Raw genomic sequence first — 22,675 nt, forward strand, 5'->3', positions numbered from 1 at the left:
CATGTTGAATATATAAATTATTCAGAGGAATAATATTCCTTCTGATTTTCTTTAAATGCAAAAGAAATTGTGTTTAATTCAGAGTAACTTTAAAAGTTCAGTAACTTGTTTGTCTTGTTTAGAAAAAAATGTTTACATCTTAAAATCTGAACTGTCCAACTCTACAACTTAATATAAGCAACTACATGATATAAAAGTATTCGATATTGCTGATATACACACAGCCCTTGTCCTCAAGAATATGATAGTCCTGATAAAGAGAGAATGCCATAAAAGAGAATTTCTAAACACCGTGCTAAATGCTATCATAAAAGTAATACGAGGACCATGGAAACAACAGAAAAAAAAAATGTCAAATTTGGAAATTGACATTCAGGAAATTCCATTCAGGTCAACTTGAGTCATTCAGGTGAGTGACACTTCAATCCATCCTAACCAGTGGTATTCCAACTTACATTTCCTACAGTGATAACTCTTCATAAAGTGAATGTTACATGAAGACTCCATACGTGACACACATGAAAGAACGGCTCCAGAACACAGGGGAAATGGAGGACGTGATGCCTGAGCACCACCTACTTGTGCTTTCCCAGCCTTCCCTTGTGCCTCAGACACCTCCCTAAGGGACCAAGCAACTGTAAGGCACTGCTGTGCAGCCTCCTCACTCCGGTGTTATTCAGAGTAAGAATCATTTGTAATTAGCTTAGCAATCAAACAGGCTACGCACACCTGGATAATATTTCCAAAAGTATTGATTTAATTTCCTAAATGGCTAAGAGTTTTTAATCCCTTCTTATTTTAAATTGAAATTTTTCTGAAGTATGTTGCTAGAACTTCACTGCCTGTCTTATATAGCAAAGGATAGAGAATCTATTCCCCACCAATAAAGATCTCACAATGCTTCCAAATAATTACTGAGTGTCAATTTTATTTTATGGTATTAAACACAACAATATCTAAAACAGGCTTAGAGCCCAAAGTGTACATAAAAGCCCAGATACAACCTAGAAGTTTTTGGTTATTAATCGAAAAAATCTTGGCTAGCCTTTTATTTTTCTGTCATTTGTAATTTCCTCTAAATAAAGAATCCTAAAGGAAAGGGAAAATTCCATTTGCTAAGTGTTTTACTAAAGTAAGTTCTACTTAAATAGAAATTTTAGTACATGCCATTTGCAAGGAAAATCACTTTTAAAGTAAAATGGTTGATTGCCTTCTGAAACTAAATAATGGTGATGATTGAAAATATGTTTTTTTGTTTTTACAGAGAGAGGGACAGATAGGAACAGACAGGAAGGGAGAGAGATGAGAAGCATCAACTCATAGTGTGGCACCTTAGTTGTTCAGTGATTGCTTTCTCATATGTGCCTAGACCAGGGGGTCCAGCCAAGCCAGTGACCTTGCGCTTCAAGCCAGTGACCTTTGGGCTCGAGCCAGTGACCATGGAGTCATAACTATTATCCCACACACAAGCCGGTGACCTCATGCTCCAAGCTGGTGAGCTGGCGCTCAAGCTGGCAACCTCGTGGTTTCAAACCTATGTGCTCAGCGTCCCAGGCTGACACTCTATCCATTGCACCATTGCCTGGAGAGGCACAACATTGTAAATACACTAAAAATCACTGAATTATACACTTCAAAAGAGTGAATTATATCTCAAAATATATAGGTCAGAAAAACTAAAAAAAAAATTTCTGTTACCTAAAACAAATATTAATATAATCAACTAATACAGGGTGAGGCCAAAGTAGGTTTACAGTCGTTCATATGGAAAATAATACAATTAATAACTAGCAAGACAAGAACAAACTCTCATGTTCCACATACCTACTTTTGCTCCACCCTGTATTTTCATAGTTGTACAAAATGAAACCTCTCTCTAACCTTATAAATTCCCAATTTGTGCAATGCAGTATATATCTATAAGAAACAACTTGAAGAGCCACGGAAGTCAGTGTTAATTTTTATGATGGATTACTGTGGTGAGAGGCACAGAATTCTGATGATTTGCACATGTTTTAGAACATCATAATGAAAAGAATGAATCATACATAAAGATCAATTTTAAATCTCAGTGTTCTTAAAAAAAGATTTTTCCTTGACAAACCGCAGCACAGATATTTAAAGAGCAATGAGTTAGAGAACTTACTTTATAACTGTTCCTTTGGTGCCCCCTGCTGTTGTTAGCATGACTCTTGTAGTTAAACTCACACGAAGATCATCTTGATCCAAACCCAGTAACTCAGCACAATACTCCAATGACTGAGTAGATTTATTCTTCAGATTACAACCACCTAATAAAAATATATTTTAATTTGAAATTAGTAAACATAGTGTAAACCAGACTTTTGAGATCCACTTCTTAGAGGTATCCTTCATTTATATACAACTGTGGAATAGACACGGCTCATTTATGACCCTGCAAACAAAAAATATAATGAGTGAATTCTAATCCTTGCTAACATATTATATCTCTGAAGAAATGTAGTGCCTTATCATTAAAACTCATATCAGCCTGACCAGGCGGTGGCGCAGTGGATAAAGCGTCAGACTGGGATGCGGAGGACCCAGGTTTGAGACCCCGAGGTCACCAGCTTGAGCACGGGCTCATCTGGTTTGAGCAAAAAGTTCACCAGCTTGGACCCAAGGTCGCTGGCTCGAGCAAGGGGTTACTCAGTCTGCTGAAGGCCCGCAGTCAAGGCACATATGAAATAGCAATCAATGAACAACTAAGGTGTTGCAATGCGCAATGAGAAACTAATAATTGATGCTTCTCATCTCTCTGTTCTTGTCTGTCCCTGTCTATCCCTCTCTCTGACTCTGTCTCTTTAAAAAGAAAACAAAAAAACCTCATATGATCCCAGAAAACTTTAAGGAATACTTTTAGTAGCAAATATTTTTCCCCTTTCTATGAGTTGTCTTTTCAATTCTTGGATGGTGTTTTTTGAAACACAAATGTTAAAGGATATAGAGTTTCCTTTTGGGGTTGAATTGTTCTAAAACTGATTGTGGTTATGGCTGCACAACACTGAATGTATTAAAAACCACTGATAGTACATTTTAATAGGTGAATTGTATGGTTTGAATTATATATTATATATATTTAATAAAGCTGTTATAAAAAAGGAAAATAATTCTTAAGATTTAATAAACCTCTAACTTTATGAAATTAAGTTTACTACTAATTTTTAGTTTCTACACATCTCTGCAGTCTCTAAAATAACATAATTGTAAAAGAAAATTACCATCAATAATTCATTAATGTATTTAAATACTTCTCTTTTACTATGTAAGTTTCCTATACGCTTCTGGGAATTATGTAAAGCTAACAAAAAAAATAATTTATTTCAAAAATTTTAAAAAGGCAAAATTCTGTAAAATAATGTAAAATTTTTATGTTACTCCCTTCCAAAGAAAAACATCTTTAAACATTTAAAAACATTTTGTTAAAACGTATTTTTTGCTATGTAAAATTTAAAAAGCATAGAAAGTCCCAATCGGTATTTTTTGTGTTTCCATCAAGCAAAAGTTTTTCAGTAATGGTGTTCTCTAAAAATCTATTGGGGAATAAATTTTCTAGTAAAATAATTACAAAACTATTCAGAGCTTTTTCAGATTGTTAAGAAATGCCAAAATTGATCTCTCTAGTTGGAAAAAGTAAATTCTAATTGGAAACCATGTGGATCTCTAGAAAGGGTGATAGGAAGAATAAAGAGTAATATAATGCCCTGGCAGGTTGGCTCAGTGGTAGAGCGTCAGCCTGGTGTGCAGGAGTCCCGGATTCGATTCCCAGCCAGGGCACACAGGAGAAGTGCCCATCTGCTTCTCCACCCCTCCCCCTCTCCTTCCTCTCTGTCTCTCTCTTCCCCTCCCGCAGCCAAGGCTCTATTGGAGCAAAATTGGCCCGGGTGCTGGGGATGGCTCTGTGGCCTCTGCGTCAGGTGGTAGAATGACTCTGAATGCAACAGAGCGAAGCCTCAGATGGGCAGAGCATTGCGCCCTGGTGGGCGTGCCGGGTGGATCCCGGTCGGGCACATGTGGGAGTCTGACTGCCTCCCCGTTTCCAACTTCAGAAAAATACAAAAAAAAAAAAAGTAATATAATGAAATCTTAGCTATTAAAAAAGTAACCATTTTTATAACCTCTATTGATTTATTGCATCATTCCAATCTTCTCTTTCTGCTCATTTTCACGTCAACAGAAAAAAGTTTGAGGCCCTGGCCGGTTGGCTCAGCGGTAGAGCGTTGGCCTGGCGTGCGGGGGACCCGGGTTCGATTCCCAGCCAGGGCACATAGGAGAAGCACCCATTTGCTTCTCCACCCCCACCCCCTCCTTCCTCTCTGTCTCTCTCTTCCCCTCCCTCAGCCGAGGCTCCATTGGAGCAAAGATGGCCCGGGCGCTGGGGATGGCTCCTTGGCCTCGGCCCCAGGCGCTAGAGTGGCTCTGGTCGCGACAGAGCAACGCCCCGGAGGGGCAGAGCATCGCCCCCTGGTGGGCAGAGCATCGCCCCTGGTGGGCGTGCCCGGTGGATCCCGGTCGGCGCATGCGGGAGTCTGTCTGACTGTCTCTTCCCGTTTCCAGCTTCAGAAAAAAAAAAAAAAAGTTTGAAAAGAAAAAGAGAGCAGAAATACATGCTATGTGCCTTTTGACCAAGTTTAAGTGCTTTCCAACCACACTCAGATCTTCTACATCAGTGGTCCCCAACCCCCGGGCCGCGGACCAGTACCGATCCATGGGCCATTTGGTACCCATCCGCAGAGAAAGAATAAATAACTTACATTATTTCCGTTTTATTTATATTTAAGTCTGAACGATGTTTTGTTTTTAAAAAATGACCAGATTCCCTCTGTTACATCCGTCTAAGACTCACTCTTGATGCTTGTCTCAGTCACATGATACATTTATCCGTCCCACCCTAAAGGCTGGTCCCTGAAAATATTTTCTGACATTAAACCGGTCCGTGGCCCAACAAAGGTTGGTGACCACTGCTCTACATACATCTGTATGTTCTACGTCAGGATAACAGGAGGCGAGAAAATGCTACCGGAGCACTTCTAACAACACTTGCCAAGTGTGCATTAAATATTCTAAACTTTCTTTGTGTTACTTACAACTACCACTTGCTCCCTTAGTGTAACAATGACATAGAAGAAATGAAATGTGTTTTAAAATTAATTACATTTTCAAAATAAATTTTTAAAACCTTCAAAAAGCTAATTAAAAAATTTAATGCGCACTAAGAACATACCTGTTTTTTCCTTTTTTTTCCATTTTAAACTGGGAGTGATCTGTATTTTTATTTTACTTATTCACTAAAAATACTTATGGTGTTATTACTATGTACCAGACATAAGTATTCACATCATTTTACAAATATTTCACTCACTTATTTCTCTTTATAACTGTTGTTATCCCCATACACAGGTGAGGAAACTGAGACACAGAGAAGGTAAGTTCCTGGCCCAAGGTCACATGGGCAGTTAATAACATGGTGAAGAGTCTGGTTCAAGAGGATGTGCTAGTAAACACTACACTATGCTACCCCTGATGTTACTGACCTCACAGTACCACAGGACATTAAATCTAAAAGTCATTAATACTGGTTTTTTTCAATCTCCTCATTCACAGATTACAACACTTGGGAAGGTTCGTAACTAGGAGCATTGAGGAACAATTATTTAAACCTGGGTAGAACCCAGCTCTCACATCTACAATTTCATTAATAAACATTTAACTGCCTGACCTGTGGTGGCGCAGTGGATAAAGCGTCGACCTGGAAATGCTGAGGTCGCTGATTTGAAACCCTGGGCTTGCCTGGTCAAGGCACGGGAGTTGATGCTTCCAGCTCCTCCCCCTTTCTCTCTCTCTGTCTCTCTTTCCTCTCTCTCCCTCTCTGTCTCTTTCTCTCCCTCTCTCTCTCCTCTCTTAAAATGAATAAAATAAAATTTAAAAAAATAAATAAACATTTAACTTATGTGCAGGATGCACTTGTATAAAATGGAGATAATATCCCCTACCTCATCTTGATCAAGTTTAGATTATGATCATGATGTTTATGATGACATACAGTATATAAAGGGTCTTGCACACCACTGACGCTTTTTTTATTTTTTGTTATTTTTATGAAGTGAGAAGCAGGGGGTTGGGGGCAGGCAGCCTCCCGCATGTGCCCAACCGGAATCCACCCGGCATGCTCATCAGGGGGCAATGCCCGGCCCCACTGGGGCGTTGCTCTGCTGCAACCAGAGCTATTCTAGCACCTGAGGATGAGGCCATGGAGCCATCCTCAGAGCCCAGGCCAACTTTGCTCCCATGGAGCCTTGGCTGCGGGAGGGGAAAGAGAGATAGAGAGAAAAGAGAAAGAGAAGGGTGCAGAAGCAGATGGGCACTTCTCCTGTGTGCCCTGGCTGGGAATCAAACCCAGGACTTCCACACACCAGGCTGACACTCTACTGCTGAGCCAACCAGCCAGGGCCATAGTGACACATTCTTAAATGTTCTTTTTCCTTACTCTTGCGCCCTTCCCTGTATGCATACTGTTACCAGTTACTATACTTTAAAAGCACTTCTCATGGATTATTTCCTCATTTTACAAATGAAAAAACAAAGACTCAGAGTGTTTCTTGGATCTGACCAGTGGTGGGATTCAGCCAGTGTGCGCCAGCTCTGCAGAACCGATACCTAATTTTTTGTTGAGTTCGACAAAGCGGTTGTTAAAATGGCACTTGTAATCAGGGTTCTCTCTAAGATGGGCGCCTGAGCAGTCGCCCAATGTGGAAATCACAAATTTACATTCCTTACTCTTTTTTAAGGTTTATCTGCACAACAGCGTATCCTAAATGCCCAGAGATGTTCCTTCTGCTCATAGGTGAAAAAAATTGCAAGTGAGGATGCCAATCAAGAAGCAATATGAAAATATCTTAAATAATAGTTTTATTGTATTTTGTCAGATATTTAATCTTTTTTCATTAATATTTTAAAACTTATAATCTAGTTTTGTATACCTCTTTTATTGTTCTTATTTAAGTATAAAATGCATGATATAATGAACTACAATATATACCTTTCCGTATACTGTTTTTTTACACTCAAAACAGTCATTAAGGCAAAGAACCAGCTGTTAAATTATTTGAATCCCAACACTGGATCTGACACCAAAGCCTATGTTATGAACTACTTACTATATGAAATAGTGTTTCAATTGTTTTAACTCAGTATAAGATTTTTAAATTAGTGTATTTATGTGGGCATCAACAATCTTTTTCGCTAACGTGTCAGATTTTAGGTTTTGCTGGCCATGCACTCTCTGTCACAACTGCTCAAGTCTGCCACTGTAGCATGAAAGCTAACTAGAACAGACAAGATGTAAGTGAGTGAGTGTAGCTGTGTTCTAATAACATCGTATTTACCAAAAGAGTCACCTGGTCAGATTTAGTCATGAGCCATAGTTTGCCAACCTTTGTATTCATAAACAAACTTAAGAGGATATAAAAATTCTTATTCTTTGCCTGACAAGGCAGTGACGCAGTAGATAGAGCATCGAACTGGGATGCAGAGGACCCAGGTTTGAGATCCCAAGGCCGCCAGCTTGAGCACGGGCTCATATGGTTTGAGCAAGGCTCACCAGCTTAGACCCAAGGTCGCTGGCTTGAGCGAACTGTTACTCAGTCTGCTGAAGGCCCACGGTAAAGGCACATATGAGAAAGCAACCATTGAACAACTAAGGTGTTGCAACAAAAAACTGATGACTGATGCTTCTCATATCTCTCTATTCCTGTCTGTCTGTCCCTATCTATCCCTCTCTCTGACTCTCGCTCTGTCTCTGTAAAAAATAAAAAATAAATAAAAAAGAGAGACCCACCTCAAAAAGAGAGACCCACCTCAAAAAGTAAAAAAATTAAAAAAATAAATTCTTACTCTTTACATAACACTAAATATAATACTAATTGAAAAATTATCATGCTTGCATTTAAATGCTCTTTTCAATGTGCATAATGCTCAATCTATTTTCATTTTCCAGTAATAAATTATGCGGGATTTTATATAGTCAACTGCCCTAATTAAGTGATCCAAGTTCAAATCAGTGTACCCAAAAAACATCAAAATACCTTAACAGGTGATAAAGAATTATTCTATTCACTTAATGGGAAAGTACAGTATATCAGTTGAAAATTTTAACTAAATATGACCCTGGCAGTTAGTTACTTGTCCTTCATAAGATGAGTTTATTCCTCACCAGTATCACTAGTTTCTTCAGAACAGTTCGTAATGATTAATAATGCAGTATCCTTCATTTGATGATTCACCATGTAACAGTACTCTCTAGAAATTTCTGCACACAGATTCAATTTACATAAGACAAAGAAATAACAGAATTCCGTATTTTACTCCTCCTAAAACAAAACAAAACAAACAAACCTGAAGTGCTGCCCGCTTCCTCAAAATCAATATTTCCAAGGTGCAGGACGCCAGCTACTACCCGGAAGAGATCAAGCTTTTCTTCATCATCCAAACCAATCTTTTTCATGGCTGTACACATTCTAATGAAATCTCCATGGTCATCCAGCAGAGGGTCTTTCAAGGAACCTGCCTTAAGATACTATAAAATAAGAAGACATCAGTTAACTGCACTTTACATTCTTTATGTATACTAAAAAACAAACCAAAAAACCTCAACTATATGTCTTATTTATGCACTATATAACATGCAAAAATAAAACGTGTCAATGGGAAAACTTTAGTATTCTAATAATTCAAAAACTAAATGGCTAGGCAAAGTGTACACAGGATCACTCTGTAATCTATAATTACCTCAATAAAAATTCCAGCCAAAAACGGAATGAGGTATTTTCCAATTAAATTATATGAACTCTAAGGCATTACAATGCTAGAGTATTAGATAAAATAAAAATTAAGAAAAAAAATGAAATACCAGTGGTTGAAATTAATTCATATGAACCTTAGGTCAAAACAAACTGAGTCAAAAAATTATTTAAAAATTTAAATTTGACATTTAGCATTATACCCCTTTAGGTTAACTGCCATTAACTGCACTAATATTCAACAGTAGTAAACAGAGAACAGATTAATAATTTTCATGGCCTGAAATAATTTTTTAACCTTTCAATATTGTAAGTATATATGAAGGAAAATGTATTAGCATTAGCCTTACTCTAAAATTGTATGCAATGACTGAAAAAAAATTTTAAAAAGGGAAGAGAAAATTTGCTTTCCCTCAAAAGAACATGCATCAAAAGTATTCCTTTGTTAGAACCTATAACAAACCCGGAAAAGGAAGAAAAATGTCAGGCCTGCATAAACAAAAAGGAGAAAAATAAAAGTTACTGGACACATGAAAGTTGGGCTAGGAATTTTCCAGAACTTGAGAATGAATAAGTAAAATTAAACATTAGGCAACAAGACATGAAATTAATTGGCCATTAAAGATGGCTCTAGGAGATGTTTCTTCTACTCCCAGTTGCCAATTGCTTCCCAGCTAAAGTTGTGATTGTCTTTTCACAAAATTCTTTAAAATATTTAATGATGTCTAAAATTTCTGGAAAATGTCTAGATAAAAAGAATTTTATTTTATTCTTAAAAGAAGCAAAGGAAACAATTACTTGCAAACAAAGTTAACAGAAAACACACCTGCAGAATTTTTAGTCTTGCAATTGAATGTTTACATTATTTAAAAACTGTTTCTAATCAAATGTTAACATGTTTTCGTTATGAAAGACTAAAAACAATGCATTCTATTAAAATTACATACAGTAAAGACACTCAAACAGAACTAGGCAAAGAATTTTAATTAATCAAAATGATCACCTCATCCTCCTGATAAAGAAGACATAAAAAAGTAATTTAAACATATTAATCCAGTGCTCACTTATATATTTCCATGTACAAACTCAACAATATGAATAAGATTCCTAATAAAGTAAGCTGACACTAGAATCGGAAAGAGTACATTTTCTTCACAGGAAAGTACCAAGAGTGCAAGAGAGCATGCTACCCTTTAAAGCGTAAAATCCAGCCTGACCAGAGGTCACGCTGCGGATAGAGCGTTGACCTGGAATGCTGATGTCGCTTGTTGGAAGCCCTGGGCTTGCCTGGTCAAGGCACACACTAGAGGCAACTACTAGATGCTTCCTGTTCTTCCCCCACACATACCTTCTCTCTCTACTCTCTATAAAATCAATACATAAAATCTTAAGAAAAAAAAAAGGGTAAAATCCAGTTTGCTTTCCTCTCTACTCAGACTATTCCATGCCAAAGGAAATATCTCTATTATCTTAGCAGAAAAAAATACAGTTTCCATATTTTGATGTCTTATGAAAATATAGGTTTTTATGACAAAGGAAGATATCATAATTAATGTTGTTTCTTAAAGTTCCAACCATGGATATAACAAAATAAAGTTTTCTAATTTATAATTCAGATATTTGTGACTAAAATGATAAGTAAAATGTCAACTTAGAAATTAATTGCTTGGAATTCAAAATAATGGGAATTTTCATTTGCCTTCTGTTCTATTCTATGAGTATAATAAAGCCATAATTCATCTCACTCATTTTGAAAGGAGTCAAAAGCATCTTACTCTCAAATGCAGGAGCATTAAAAACTGAATACAATAGAAACTTATTCAATTAAACATTCAAAATAAATCTTTTAATAAAACTAAGGGACAATAGGACTAGTCCCAATAATTAATCCTGACTCTATATTTATCATTTAAGCTTATTGAGTAAGTACAACTTAATACCATTTATTAAACATTGTACATTAAAATTTATAAGGGTTGTAGATTTTAGATTAAGGATTTAATGTTTCTAAAATACTACTTAATAACTATAATTACTTTTAGAAGTGTAATAATTTAGTAAAACCTATATATAAAACTTTTCATAATATATTACAGAAATATGATGTTTTAAAAAGAAATACAATGATATATAAATATTAATTCATAATGAAGCTTACTCAGTGTCCAGTACAAAACTTATTTCTGCCCAGAAGTAGGTAATTACTATATAAAGGACATATTTTAAACTTAATCCCAAATGGGTAATATGAAAGGAAGTTTCAAAAATATTAGCACAGGATAATTCTTAGGCAACTCCACACCTTCATGCTGGGAAAAGAAGAGGAGAGCAGGGCACTGAGGCCCAACCCAGAACCAGAACCCACAGCTTCTGTAGATCCCAACACAGGCACCAAGTGCTACATACACTCTGAGAGTTGGATAAGTAGTTCGTTTTTAAAAGTAAAAGATTTTTAAAATCTTATCTGGGATCCAAAATAAAAAATACATCTTTCAGCATGACTTCTTTTGGATTAAATATTTTAATTAAAAAAAAAAATAGGCTACTATACCTCAGGAGTTTTTCGGTTCTGTAAAATCTGTTTGTCGGTTTCTTTGTTAGCAAAGTATCTAGTGCAGCCTCGGTTTAAATACTGTGACAAAAAAATGTAAAGTATAAGTAACAGATCTGATCCTCAGGAAAATAACACAGAAGACAACACAGCTTATCAAGTTCTGCTAACCATAAAGAACTTCTACCCACAACCTGAGCATCACTTCGTCTCTCAGTTAAAATCAGTACTTTTCTGTAAGCATTTCACTCCTACTAATCAAACCAGGGATGTTGAAAATCCTAATCCCTCCAGATAGATAAAATGATTAACATAAAAATCAATACCATAAATTCTACCTGTATTTAACAGACAGCAATATTAAACATTCTCAGTGTCAAACATCTTCACATCTACTACAGATAATAATGAAAATCATCTTCTTCCTAAATATGTAGTCTCTCAAATAAGGATTCACACAATGTAGTTTAATATATCAAGTAATATTTTAAATTGAAACTAACAAGTATTATCCTTGAATTTCTTTCTTTTTTTTAGTGAGAGGGAGACAGACAGGAAAGGTCAGGAAGGGGCAGAGATGAGAAGCATCTCTGTTGTGGCACCTTAGTTGTTCATTGATTGCTTTCTCATATGTGTCTTGATCAGGGGGCTCCAGCAGTGACCCTTTGCTCAAGCCAGTGATCCTAGGTTTCAAGCCAGCAACCCGGGGTCATGTCTGTGATCCAACGCTCACGTCGGTGACCCCATGCTGAAACTGATGAGCCTTGTTCACGCCAGATGAACCTGCGCTCAAGCTGGCAACCTCGGGGTTTCGAACCTGGGTCCTCAGCATCCCAGGCTGACACTCTACCCACTGCGCCAATGCCTGGTCAGGCAATCCTTGAGTTTCTTAATTTTTTATTTTTAGAATCAGTTCTCTAAAACATGCTGTACATAAACTACAATACTTGCTATACGAACCTTCATACTTACTCAAATTACAGTATCTCAAAAATGTACTTTGTTGCCCAGAAACTTTTTAAAGGCTAAGTGCTTTCAATACATATAACAAGGGAAGTAGTTGAAAAGAAAATAATCCTCTATTTGTCTCAAAGAGAATCTACCTCCCTTTAGGGGAGTGAGGGAGGAGCAGGAAGGAAGTACATGGGAAACAAGATGGCAAATTTAAAAAAACTCCCAGCCTCTCTCAAACCGGGTCACTATGATTCCATGCATCATGGCATGAATTCCAAGAGCAAATATACCACAGCATACAGACACCAAGAAGAAGAATTATAGTAAATATTGAATAATTCTGGAATAAATTAGTATTTTAGATGATCAATGAATCGATCTTTTCCTCTCTATTATAATTATAAATATTAAAATTGGTTAAAACCAAAATATCGTATGTAATGAGTTTTTCTTTCACTCCTAGACTCTTTGGAGAAAAAAAACAAAAGAGAGAGAGGGAGAATAGTACTGGTAAACATTTTCAATTAACTATTTCAAAAAAGAGCTCTATTATATAAGATAATAATAGCTTAAACACACAGAGCCCAAACAGGTGTTTTCTTTGCTAACAAGAGTTTTATTCCCCCACCCCAACTGTTTTATTAATTACTTGGCTTTTGGACAGATGGATTTAATATTAAAACCTAGGAAAAATAACTGTTTCTTCCAAGTTTCTGTAAATGGAAAGCTGTTAACTATTCTTGTCATCATTCTCTTTCTATCCAAGCTTCATTTATGTTCAAGGGTCTTTGTTTATATCACTATAACAAATGTTTCACAAAACGCAAAAATACTTGAAAATTTTGAATAATGCCAGAATTTTTTTTTTTTTCATTTCATTTTTTTTTTTTTTTTTTCATTTTTCTGAAGCTGGAAACAGGGAGAGACAGTCAGACAGACTCCCGCATGCGCCCAACCGGGATCCACCCGGCACGCCCACCAGGGGCGACGCTCTGCCCACCAGGGGGCGATGTTCTGCCCCTCCGGGGCGTCGCCATGTTGCGACCAGAGCCACTCTAGCGCCTGAGGCAGAGGCCACAGAGCCATGCCCAGCGCCCGGGCCATCTTTGCTCCAATGGAGCCTTGGCTGCGGGAGGGGAAGAGAGAGACAGAGAGGAAAGCGCGGCGGAGGGGTGGAGAAGCAAATGGGCACTTCTCCTGTGTGCCCTGGCCGGGAATCGAACCCGGGTCCTCCGCACGCTAGGCCGACACTCTACCGCTGAGCCAACCGGCCAGGGCTGCCAGAATTTTTTTTATTAAGTGAGAGGCGGGGATGCAGAGACAGACTTCCAAATGTGCCCATACCAGGATTCACACAGCAAGCCCCCTACCAGGCAATGCGCTGCCTATCTGGGCTCCTGCTCTGTTGCTCAGCAACTGAGCTATTTTAGCACCTGAGGCAAGGCTGCCAAACCATCCTCAGCACCCAGTGCCAACAGTGCTCAAACCATTCAAGCCATGGCTGCAGAAGAGGGAGAGACAGGAGGGGTGAAGAAGCAGAGGGTCGCATCTCCTTTGTGCCCTGACTGGGAATTGAACACAGGATTTCCACATACCGGGCCATTGCTCTACCACTGAGTCAACCAACCAGGGCCAATGCAAGAATTTTAAACCTTTTATTTTCCAAAATACACATGTACTTAATACAAATGTTTTCAATCAGTTGTAAATCTATAATTGTTTACATACTAATTTGGATAGAGTAGTGACAAAAAAAAATTGGAAGTGTTCACCCCACCATAGGGTTCTTTGTCTTTACAATCTTCTCTATAATTTCTGTAAACTACAGAAAAACCTGATGAAATTACTAACATACTTTCAAATCACTTTAAGGTATAAACATTTTTATTTTTATTTTATTTATTTATTATTTTTTCATTTTTCCGAAGCTGGAAACGAGGAGGCAGTCAGTCAGACTCCCGCATGCGCCCGACCGGGATCCACCCGGCATGCCCACCAGGGGGTGATGCTCTGCCCCTCAAGGGCATCACTCTGTTGCATCCAGAGCCATCCTAGCACCTGAGGCAGAGGCCACAGAGCCATCCTCAGCGCCCGGGCCATCTTTGCTCCAATGGAGCCTCGGCTGCAGGAGAGGAAGAGAGAGACAGAGAGGAAGGAGAGGGGGAGGGGTGGAGAAGCAGATGGGCGCCTCTCCTGTGTGCCCTGGCCGGGAATCGAACCTGGGACTCCTGCACGCCAGGCCGATGCTCTACCACTGAGCCAACCGGCCAGGGTTAAGGTATAAACATTTGAGGGAAGGAATACAAAAGAGTGTGTATGCATACGTGAGAGGACTATCCGAGACAGCAGATGTATCTGGGCGGAAGGGAATGCTGTTTCTCTTGTCTCCCTAACACCAAAAGGACTCTCCTGGAAAAGAGGAAAGCATGCCTCCCAGAGGCAGGAAACTCTCTCAGAAGCAGGAAACACTCTTAGGATGCCTAACAATGTGCCAGGAAAGGCAGTATGTTCTGTGACACGCAAAAACTATGCTCCTAAGCCTCCAAGCAGAAACGCTAGAGTAAGACAAGAGTAGTCACATCATTTTATCATTAACTCACTGAGGACAAAGCCACATCATCATTATTACATTTCATACAATTCACATTAATTTATACTCCTTTTGTAAAAATCACTGTAGAGATATGCCTCTTCTACTTTCATGAAGATAATGTGCACAATGCAGTGTGCACTTGATGTTTACTGAGTTGCACACCTAAACCTGTACCCCAATATTCAATTAAATAAATATCAAAAAAATAATATGAATAAATCACCTTGATGAAAATTAAAATGTAGCCTGACCAGGCAAGTGGCTCAGTGAATAAAGAATTGGTCTGGGACGCAGAGGACCCAGTTTCAAAACCCCGAGGTTTTTGGCTTGAGTGCGGGCTTATCTGGCTTGAGCGCGGGCTTATCTGGCTTGAGCGCAGGCTCACCAGCTTGAGTGCAGGGTCATTGGCTTGAGCATGGGATCATACACATGACCACATGGCCGCTGGCTTGAAGCCCAAGGTTGCTGGCTTGAGCCCACGGTTACTGGCTTGAGCAAGGGGTCACTCACTCTGCTGTAGCCCCAGGTCAAGGCACATATGAGAAAGCAATCAATGAATAGCAAAGTAGCTACAACGAAGAACTGATGCTTCTCCTCTCTCTCCTTTTCTGTCTTTCTGTCCCTATCTGTCCCTCTCTCTCTCTCTCTCACAAAAACTAACAATAAATAAATAAATAAAATGTAATATTAAAAAAGATAATATGGGCAACTAACAGCACATTTCAATTAATTGGTGAGTTCTAAAGTAAGGTTGGACCTTTCAGAAGTATATAAATAGTCATAAAGCATCTTAAAACGATTAAGTTTTAAAATTTCCAAGTACACATTTAAAGAAACTAATTGAAGTAATAAAGAGAAGCTGGGTTGCCAAACACACACACACACACACACACACACACACACACACGTGTGTGCACACACATATATACGCACAGAGCAATAATTATATATGTGTGTCATGATTCTCAAATGGAAAACTTCTGTCCAAAGACAATCAAAATTACCTGGAAATATTTATACAAACCACATTCCTAACCCCCATTCTGTGACTCCCATATTGCCCTCACAGGAACAATTTTCTAGCTGTGAATCTGCAAATTATGCTAACCCTCCCCAGCCACCACTTCTTGAAACTCGATGAGCTTGTGATTCTTGGCACTAGCGACTCTCCCCATACTGCCCTCACCATTCCACATGTGCTTTCTTTCTAGGAACTCTGCATCTGCTCAACCTGCTTTCCTACATTATGCAATTTCTCTTCACAATCTCATCTGCTCACTGTCACAGTTTTAATAACAGCCAGAGTACTGCCATCTCCCAAACCTGTCACTCCAGCACTGACGCTGATCTTCCGATTAGTATACGTAAAAGTCTTCTGAACATCTCTACTCACGTGATCCACGGGCTCCAAACTGGAACTCACCTGGCCCCAATATGGCATTTACATCCACCCAGTTTGCCTAGTCAAATGCTGTAAAATTATTCCAGACTCTTCCTTCTCCCCACCACAGTCAGTCTCCAAATCCTACAAATATTACCTCCTAATATTTTGTACATCCTCTATGCTATAACCTTGCCATGTACAAGCCAAATTCAGACACTGAGCAATGGTCGCTTCAACCGATAGCCCTAGATTCCCAAATACTTTAGCCTTGGTTGCGATATCAATCATTCCATTTCCACTCCTTTAAAAGCCATCTCCATATTAAAGCCAGAGGTAAATACAGATCTGATATCCAATTTCCTACTAAAGTCCTTCAATATCTCCCTATTAAATACAGAAGGAAGTCCAACTCTCAAGCCTCTACTCCTACCGTTTCTTGCCTTTCTTTGTTCATCTTTTTGCATTTATTGCAAACACCCTTTACATCTTTCCTTCTCAGATTAACACTTGAAAATCCTGCCTAACCAGGAGGTGGTCAGTGGGCAGAATGTTGACCTGGCATGTGGAGGACCCAGGTTCAGAACCCGAGGTCACTGGCTTAAACACAGGCTCATTCGACTTAAGAACAGGCTCACCCACCAGCTTGAACGCCAGGTCACTGGCTTGAGCACGGGATCATAGACATGACCCCATGGTTGCTGGCTTGAGCCCAAAGGTCACTAGCTTAGCTGGAGTACCCCCAGTCAAGGCACATATGAGAAAGCAATCAATGAACAAATAATGTGCAGCAACGAAAAATTGATGCTTCTCATCTCTCTGTCTGTCCCTCTCTCTGTCTCTCTGGCTAAAAAAAAAAAAGGAAAAGAAAATCCAGGTTTCGGATCCATTGTTCCAGTTAGCTTCTCCCAATGCCCAGCATTCTATGCCACAGCACTCTATGTATATCTTTCTTATCATTCAGCACATTAGTCAGACTGTGTATGTGTGCGTGTGTGACCAGATTCTAAGTTGCTCAGAAGTAGAAACACTCATTTATCCTTTTTTCTATACGCAAGAGGACGGTAGATAAGAGACAGACTCCTGCATGCGCCCCAAACGGGATCCACCTGGCAACCCCTGTCTTGGGCCGATGCTATGTTCATCTGAAGCCATGCTGCCAATGAGCTATTTTTAGCACCTGACACCACGGAGCCAGATTCAGTGCCTGGGGGCCACATGCTTGAATCAACTGAGCCATGGCAGAAGGAGGGGAAGAGAGAAAGAGAAAGGGAAAGGGGGGAGAAATAAATGGTTGTCTCTCCTGTGTGTCTCGACCGGTAATCGAACCCAGGACTTCCACACATCAGGTTGGCGCTCTACCACTGAGCCAGCCAGCCAAGGCCTCATTTATCTTTTTAACCCTGGCACAATGTCTGGCAACCAAGAAGACATTGGACAATGGACAAGCGTCAATATTTGTTGTTGAATTGTATTAAGGAAGATAATCATCGGTGCTTTATTAATATTAATTCAGTGGTCAAACTTTATTTTTTTTACAGAAAGTCAAAGGTAACTTTAGCCTGACCAGGCAGTGGCACAGTGGATAGAGCGTCGGACTGGGATGAGGAAGGACCAAGGTTTGAGATCCAAAGGTCGCCAGCTTGAGCGCGGGCTCATCTGGTTTGAGCAAAGCCCACCAGCTTGGACCCAAGGTCACTGGCTCGAGCAAGGGGTTACTCGGTGTGCTGAAGGCCCATGGTCAAGACACATATGAGAAAGTAATTAATGAACAACTAAGGTGTCTCAACGAAAAACTGATGGTTGATGCTTCTCATCTCTCTCCGTTCCTGTCTGTCTGTCCTTATCTATCCCTCTCTGTGTCTCTGTTTAAAAAAGAAAGAAAGAAAGAAAGAAAGAAAGAAAGAAAGAAAGAAAGAAAGAAAGAAAGAAAGAAAGAAAGAAAGAAAGAAAGAAAAGGTAACTTTAAAGCCAGCATTACAGAACCATTAAAAATTTCTTTATTGAGCTTAAATTGATAAGGGTTTAACATCAACCTATTTATCCCATTACAATATTCCTCAGACAGTGTTATACTATACTGCTCACAAAAATTAGGGGATATTTTATTGCTTCATATTCATTTTGAAATATCCCTTAATTTTTGTGAGCAGTATATAAAGTCAGCAGTAAATTTCAATAGAGATCTACTTAGTACAGAAGTCCTTCTGTCACATTACACTAAAGTTAACATAAGTTATATTAAAAGACTATCAAAATCCACTAAAATAAGGTTTATAATTGTAGGCAATTCAATATGCAAATCTTGTATGAAAATTTTCATCCAACCTACCCGAAAATTATCTGGGGAGCTCAAATGAAGTTTTTCCCTAATATCTTCAGAAGCACCAGCACACAACCTATAAAAGATATGATAATTCCTTTCCTCTTTGCCTTGAACACAGATCCTAGATTTCTCTAGAAGATAATGTGAAACAAATCCTCCAACAACTGAACTCTAAAAAACAAAACAGAAAAAATATATTTTTGCATTTCAAGTCTTAAAGTATAACCTACAAATGTTAAAATATTTATCTTTTCTAATAAACATTTTTCTATCAAAAAAGTTGTAATATTTATCAAATAAAGGAGCTAAAACAGGTAACTAAATGTTAGCTTAAAGCATTTCTAGAGGTCATAGTGAATATATATATATAAATATGTATATATTCTAAAATAACAAAGAGAAACTTAAATTTACTATAGTTCAAGTACCACACCGAATCTATCAAGACCCTTGTATTTTTCAAATCACTCCCCAAACATATCATTGACAAACTCACTCTTACCTTTTCATTGAAATGTATTTCTACAAATTTTCCAAATCGACTGCTATTATTGTTGCGAACAGTCTTTGCATTTCCAAAGGCTTCTAAGAGTGGGTTAGCTATTACAAAAAGAAATGAAAATACCCCATCAAAAATTAGCATAAAGAAAATTAGAAAATATAACTAAAATATGTTCTCAAAAATTTTAACATGTAATGTCAAATCCTACAAACATTTACTGACCACAACTATATTCAGGCCTATTAAAACACAAGAGAAGAGAAAGTTATTTTAAAAATATTGAAAATATATATGGTAAAAGACTAAATTTTTAAAAGTCACTAGAACTCAGCTTTTAAAATAACTCCTTAAAAATGTTAAGATCTTTACAAATACATCAGCCCTACTAGAGTACAATAGTGGTTATAATAGGAAACAGAAAACCTCTTGTGACAAAATATAGGCAACAAATTATTAGCTGACTTACTTGTCTAAAATACTGTATATATTAATAAAACTTCCAGATTTAACATTTTTATATGTACATCCAACAATACTAACAAACTAATTTATAGAATTACCTATAAAAGATTTTCAGAGTATTTTTCAAATCTCAATGAACAAATAAATATGTAATTGTTTTTCTTTTATAATCAGACAGATCACATGACTGCAAAAAGATTACTAGAGTCTATTCTTGTATTTAGCAGTCTCAACTATAAACATATCAGACTAATGTCAATCTTATTCACATATTCATCATCAATCACCTAATAAATTACTGCATAATGTCTACTGCTAGAATATTTTTTTATAAAATTTTTGAAAGTCATTCACAGTAGCCTGACTAGGCAGTGGTGCAGTGGATAGAGCATCAGACTGGGATGTGGAGGACCCAGGTTCGAGACCCTGAGGTTGCCAGCTTGAGCACAGGCTCATCTGGTTTGAGCAAGGCTCACTAGCTTGAGCCCAAGGTCGCTGGCTCGAGCAAGAAGTCACTCAGTCTACTGTAGCCCCACGGTCAAGGCACAGAGGAGAAATCAATCAATGAACAACTAAGGAGCCGCAACGAAGAATTGATGTTTCTCATCCTGTCTGTCTGTCCCTATCTGTCCCTCTATCTGAATCTCTCTGTCTCTACCACAAAAAAAAAAAAAAAGTCATTCACAGTACAGTATAAAGCTTAACTAGTCTCTAAACCCTTTTAAAGATCACTCTTCAGTTTTTTTCAAAATAAGAAAGTACTGTAAAACTAAAAGAAAATGTTAGCGTATATATCTCACCTTTCAGATAAACAAGAAAACTGATGTCCAAGAAGGTCAACTGACTTGTGGAAGGGCACCTGATTAAATGACTAGTTATTGGCAAAGAGGGACTTAATTACAGGTCTCCCTGACTCCTTTACTGACTCCATTACCAGTTTTTACTGAAAGATTTAATTTTTTTTTTTTAGTGTGTGTGTGTGAGAGAGAAAGAGGCAGACAGACAGGGACGAAGAGAGAGATAAGAAGCATCAACTTGTAGTTGCGGCACTTTAATTGTCCATTGATTGCTTTCTCATATGTGCCTTGATCAGGGGACTCCAGCTGAGCCATTGACCCCTTGCTCAAGACAGCGACCTTGGGCTCAGGCCAGAGACCTTTGGACTCTATGATCCCACGCTCAAGCCAGCAACCCTGGGGTTTCCGAACCTGGGTCCTTAGCATCCCAGGCTGATACTCTTATCTATTACGCTACCTCTTGGTCAGGCAAAAGATTTAATATATTAATAAAATAGCCAAAAATAGAATAAGGGTCTCTCCATTAGAATATTATATTAATGCTATTAATAATATACTCATTCCAAACTTCAATTAAGGATGGCATCAAAAGATATCTATGTACTACCAGTTAATATCTACTATCCTCTAGTAAGAGGCTGTAAGAACATTTGAAATAATACTTTCCAACTTTCCCCAATTCTAGAACACTACATATTGTATAATACATCATGGAAGAAACCAGCCTTATATTCAATTCTGAAGCATGTCTGCACCTCAAGTAACCAAATTAGAATACTAATTGTTGCCTTGGAAACATGATCAAAGATCTCATTGATTTGCTAGTGACCCATTTTACCCTATAAATAAAGCAAGATGCAGTTTTTGAACACACTTTGTTCTTGCCAGCAGCAATTACAGGGCCCTCCTGACCCACCGTATTTTCTTAATTCTGGGTATTTTCTTAATTCTGCACCATTCTCATTGGGTCCTGGAATCACTAACTGCGCTGGTTCACAGCATGTGTCCAGATATAAAAATAAATATAGTTACTCCATTATACCATTTCACTATGGAAATAACACTCTTTTTGTTAGCAAATCATTATTATATTTATTATTAACACATCATTATATTATTTTTAGATAAATATACCCAAATAAAATGGATAGATTTCTCAAAAAGAAGCATGATATTGAAGAATCCAATTCTGGAAGTGAGAAAAAGTTAAGTGTAAATAAAATAGGACTTGAAGGCTGATGGGCAGAAGTTAATTTATAGCATTTTCCATCACTTAACACTGAACAATACAATTGGATTAGAAATCCATTTATGGAAGCTTCAAGTGATTTTGGTTTAACATTAACAGAAAAGAAGAACTGGCAGCTATATCCACTGATCATGGATTGATGATTAAACATAAGGAATTGTCTCTTGAAGCCTTTTGGATTTCTGTAAAAGAAAAATATGTGGCAATATCTAAAAAAGCTTTGAACATTTTACTACAATTTTCAACATCCCATTTATGTGAATTAAGATTTTCTACCCTCAACACAATTAAGAGTAAAAAGAGAGAAATTCTTCAATGTATTGATGAGAAAATAAGAGTTTGCCTTTCAAATATATGCCCAAACATTGAAGAAATTGCTAGGACACATCAGGCTCATGTTTCTCATAAACACAAGAATGAAAAAACACATTAGCACCGGTACCTGCTGAATTTACTAAACCTTACTAAGAATGTATCTATATATATAAAAAGATAACATTTTGGCTTTTTAAAATTTTTTAACCTTTCTTTTTTACAAATTCTAAAAAGCATAACTCAAAAAATATAACTTAAAAATGTTTTTTAATGTCAGAATAAATTTAATTTTGTTGTATTTATTTTGCTTAATTACCATAAAAGCATGCTTGGACTTTATATATATACTTTTTTAATTAATTTTAATGGGGTGACATTGATAAATCAGGGTACATATGTTCAGAGAAAACATCTCTAGGTTATTTTGACATTTGATTATGCTGCATTCCCATCACCCAAAGTCCAATTGTCTTCCATCACCTTCTAACTGGTTTTCTTTGTGCCCCTCCCCTCCCTCAACCCCCTCCCTTCCCTCCCCCCCACCCCGTAACGTCCACACTCTTGTCCATGTCTCTGAGTCTCATTTTTATGTCCCACGTATGTATGGAATCATATAGTTCTTAGTTTTTTCTGATTTACTTATTTCGCTCAGTATAATGTTATCAAGGTCCATCCATGTTGTTGTAAATGATCCGATGTCATCATTTATTATGACTGAGTAGTATT

The 22,675-nt window shown here is 37.9% G+C and overlaps 1 protein-coding gene across 8 annotated transcripts in view; it reads right to left on the reverse strand.

Moving 5' to 3' along the window:
* The window catches only part of MYO6 (myosin VI), a 108,202-nt gene that overhangs the window by 59,168 nt on the left and 26,359 nt on the right, over positions 1-22,675 (reverse strand). For all 8 annotated transcript variants that reach the window (XM_066358994.1, XM_066358993.1, XM_066358991.1 and 5 more), the window contains exons 7-11: positions 19,127-19,224; positions 18,631-18,795; positions 11,371-11,451; positions 8,416-8,596; positions 2,147-2,291 (exon numbers count right to left, since the gene is read on the reverse strand). In XM_066358994.1, coding sequence (XP_066215091.1) covers positions 2,147-2,291; positions 8,416-8,596; positions 11,371-11,451; positions 18,631-18,795; positions 19,127-19,224 — 670 coding nt within the window. The remainder of the gene's footprint in view (positions 1-2,146; positions 2,292-8,415; positions 8,597-11,370; positions 11,452-18,630; positions 18,796-19,126; positions 19,225-22,675) is intronic.

The sequence above is a fragment of the Saccopteryx leptura genome, chromosome 1 (assembly GCF_036850995.1).
Source record: "Saccopteryx leptura isolate mSacLep1 chromosome 1, mSacLep1_pri_phased_curated, whole genome shotgun sequence".
Lineage (NCBI taxonomy): Eukaryota > Metazoa > Chordata > Mammalia > Chiroptera > Emballonuridae > Saccopteryx > Saccopteryx leptura.